General features: G+C 40.5%; 1 protein-coding gene across 1 annotated transcript in view; it reads right to left on the bottom strand.

The window, feature by feature from the left end:
- Window positions 1–27: 27 nt before the first annotated feature.
- Window positions 28–3,946, bottom strand: part of Rest (RE1 silencing transcription factor) — a 23,573-nt gene continuing 19,654 nt past the window's right edge. Inside the window, exon 5 of the mRNA XM_005359383.2 lies at window positions 28–3,946. Within this exon, the coding sequence (XP_005359440.1) occupies window positions 2,888–3,946 (1,059 nt within the window). The 3' untranslated portion in view covers window positions 28–2,887.

Genomic DNA, 3,946 nt, shown 5'->3' with positions numbered 1-3,946 from the left:
AAAAAAAAAAAAAAAAAATTTCAGCCCCCAAGAAACAGTATACCAACAGGCTAAGTGTTCTTTTTGCTGTCAACATTCATAGAGTGAACTGCTTGAGGTCAACTTGGGTCTTAATTCGCATTAGTGCTTACATGCAAAGTGGTCCAAGTGTTACCTCAAGACTTTAAAAGTAAAGTAACTCTAAAAGTAAAATGGCCCTTCTTGGAAGACTAAAGACATCCAGCCAACGTTGTAAAAATATCATCAAAACAATGTACCCTCTTTTATGAATTACGCCTCAATTAAAAAAAAAAAGCCCCAAATAAGCAGCTCTGAAAAGAAAATATAACTTAAGATATATGAAAAAACAAGGTGAATACAGGTCCAAAAATAATTAAGATACATCTTTCTAAAGCTACCAAAAATTAGGCTTTAAAGAATTCTACCATTTCAAGTTTAACACTAGTTACTAGATATCAATTTACAAATAAGATGTTCACTTTTTTTGTTCCTTTATCAAGAGAAAAATCTACCTTCAGACTATGAAGTTGGTGACGAGAAGAGAGACTAGAAAACAAGATTCAAACAATCCCATGCAAAAGTCACAGTTTTCAAATGGAAGAACTCCAAACTGTACTTTCCATTGAAACAATTTAAGTAAACAATGGCACCAAGGTTTAGGCCTAATATAGGCCTGGCAACCAAGTCCTTGTTTTCTGGAAGAAGGCCTCAAAGTCCCACTCAATTTCATTTCAATGCTTCAAAAATCAATTTAACGAGGTTTCAATTTCCTTTATATTTTTGTTTTTGACTTCTAGTCTCAAATTAAAACTTAGTTTAGTCCCAGAATGCACTGTTTTCCTTCCTTTACTATAGGAAAGACTCCACAAAGGCCTCTTCCTCAAAACCAGCTCCCAGCCTCCACCTGTGCTTGCGATGCATCTTTTCCAACATCTTCAATAGGTAACAAAGGTAAAACGTGCTCATGAACGTTAAAACTAGTTGTTAGAAAGACTTAACTAGCTTTATAATTTAAGTTTTAAAACATAAATACTTGCAGTCTGATCTGCACTGACAATGATTGTCGGAGCCTAGAATTCAACATTTACAAATCCTCATTCACACACACAAAGCACACACTATTATCACACAACTTGTGTTTTGAGAGAATTTTCCGCTTTTTAAATCTTTGGCCTCCCAGTCAATCCCAAGTTCAACCAACTTTAACTAAAACTTCACTCAGAATTTCCCTAAGCTTTTCACACATACATTAATGCTTGTCATCTTTCATGAACTGTCAAAATCTGAAGCCTGCTCAGAGATCGCCAGGTAAAAGAAAATAAATGAAATACACAGAGGTTATGTCCAAACAGAACATGACCACCAAAATGTCACAAGTCCCGCTTGGGATCGTACTTTGTAGCTACTACCAGTAAAAACACATCCCAAGTTGGACTATTTCACGTTCAGGCATTGACCAAAGAGCACAGAACCAGTTCTGGAGCATGCGGCTTCTCAGCAATGTCACTGACGACACCGGGATGGCTGCAATTCGCTGGAGGCCTCTCCTGTACAGAGGCTGTCTCACAGGGGCAGTGAGGACACCCACGAATTTGTGGAGATCCCTGAGAAAGTATGAACATCAGCCCTGTTCAGGTACTCACTGGAAGATGCAGCTGTTGGCCAGAAGTTAGCACTCCATTCTCGATTAGCCATGCGGCCATGATGGCTTCCTCACAAGTGATATTCTATAGTTTGAACGGTAACTATGTCTGGTTCCAAATTTGCTGTTTCCACCAATAACTTGGAGTTCTTTACTCAGCTAAGCGTCCATCCCAACGTCAACTATCTATTGAAAAAATAAACTCTTCAAAGAACAATTTATCACTAAGAGATAAGCTAGAATCAGAAAAAAAAAAAAAAACCTCTTAATGGCTGATATGAGATTAAATTTTGTCAATATGGGATCTCATGGCTTACTGGAAAAGTCAGACCGGAGAGCTGTGGAATTACGCATATGCTCACCATTCAAAATAACTTATATGAAACTGATTCTGGCATAGATAAGCAGTTATAATTAAAGTAAGAAATAAAAAAACAATGGATTGAACCTGCATGTTCCATTGCTCATAAACTTGCACACACTATTGTTCTGCAAAAAAGACAATTGCAAAGAAAAGGAAAACGGCCCTTTGCAAACAAGCCTAAAAGCACACCCCCAAAAGAAAAACCATGCATATATGGATAAAGTGTTACTATCAAACACAATGCTATGTCTAGGGGGGAGGAATTAACTGCATAGGTTAAAAAACAAAAACCATGTGCAACATATTAAGCCAGTAAAGCACCAAAATAAAAAACACCAAAATCACTTTTTAGAATGATTAACATACAAACACAACATATTGACCGTTAAGTCAGGAAGCAGTTACCTGGACAGATACAATGTCCACTGTTCAAAGAATTTTTCTTCAATTTAAATGTCTTTTGTGATCTAAAGAAACTTTAAAGTGCTAACTTTATTTATATAAAGCAGGCAAATTCTTCAAGTAATTTGCTACGCCAATTTTTATCAATCTGAACAAGGAACTAAAAATAGAAACTAAAGTGAAAAAGACATAAAAACTGACAGGCTGCAGGTGAACAAGGCAAGAAAGCATGTTCTACCATCTTGCCTTCCTCTTTCCACTTGACTGCACACGCTAACAGATTTAAGTGTCTGTTTCCTTACATTAACTTCCTAGGCTTTGCTAAGATTTATGCAACAGTCAATAGATAAGACACAGTCCTAAGAAAAAGAATGTCGCTTCAAAATCAGCACTGGGCACTACTTAAAGCAAGCTTGCGTTTGCCTCCTGCCTTAAACTAGAAGCAGAGACGTGTTTACACCAGGAACTGCACTTCCGGTCTACTCCTGCCCCTCAGCTGCCTTCTTAAGGAAGTACACATTAACCAAATGGCGATTGAGGTGTTTGCTGTAATCTTTTTCCTTTCTAAAAGAACGATCACAGAAAATACAAACAAAATCTCCCTCAGTTCCTTTAACTGCCAACCCTTCCTCTCCGTTTTTTGAAGCAGCTTCTTGTGGCCCTGGCCGAGCTCCATGCAGCCCGGAATCGTCACTGCCTTCTGACATGTTATCACTCAGGTCGCTACCATCGTGGCTATGGATGCCTTCATCTTCATCAATTTCCTGAGACTCGTTTTCAGCCAAAGTGATAGGAGGTGAGGCCACTACAGCTGCTGATGCCACTTCACGTTCTGCTGATGGGAGACGAGGCACTGGTGACCCTGGCTCGACTGCTGAGTCCTTCACAGAGACATTGTCTGCTGTGTTCTGCTCGGTGCCCACTTCAATTTCACAAGCCCCAGCTGAATCTGTCTGACATTTAACATGTAGTGTTTCACCATCTGGCACTTTTGAATTTTGCTCAGAGGATAAGACACTGGTAGAGTCCTTTGGAGCAACAAGTTCAGTTTGGCTCTCGCAGGCTTCCTCAGTCCCTACTTTGAGAGGGGCTATTCCTTCCCCCTCAGAGATGTTGTGGTCCTTGGGTGCCTCTTCTCTTCTTGAGTTTCCCTTTGGCAGTGGTGAGGACAGGCCTGGGCGACCCTGTGCACTCTTGCTCTCGTTTAGAAGCTGGCTCTCTCTAACAGGCACTAAGCCAACTTCAATAAGGACTTGTTCCTGCCGCAGCATCTCACGCCGTATGCTCAACTTCTCCTTCGTCTTATCTTTTCGGGGAGATGACCTTTTAGTAATGGGCTTGACTTGAAGAGGTGGTTCCATGACAGCAGGAAGCTCCTCCTGAACAGATCCCATGTGAGTAGGCCTTGTCTGCACAACCTCCATTTGAGCATAGTTCAAAAGAGAAGGCAACTCTTTCTGACAATGTCCCACCTGAGGTGGCTCCAGCAGAGATGACTGCTCCATGGGAGATGGCAGCTCACTCTGAGCAGGCTCCAT

Source organism: Microtus ochrogaster, linkage group LG1 (genome assembly GCF_000317375.1).
Source record: "Microtus ochrogaster isolate Prairie Vole_2 linkage group LG1, MicOch1.0, whole genome shotgun sequence".
In the NCBI taxonomy this organism is placed as follows: Eukaryota; Metazoa; Chordata; class Mammalia; order Rodentia; family Cricetidae; genus Microtus; species Microtus ochrogaster.
This window is presented reverse-complemented; position numbering and strand designations above follow the sequence as displayed.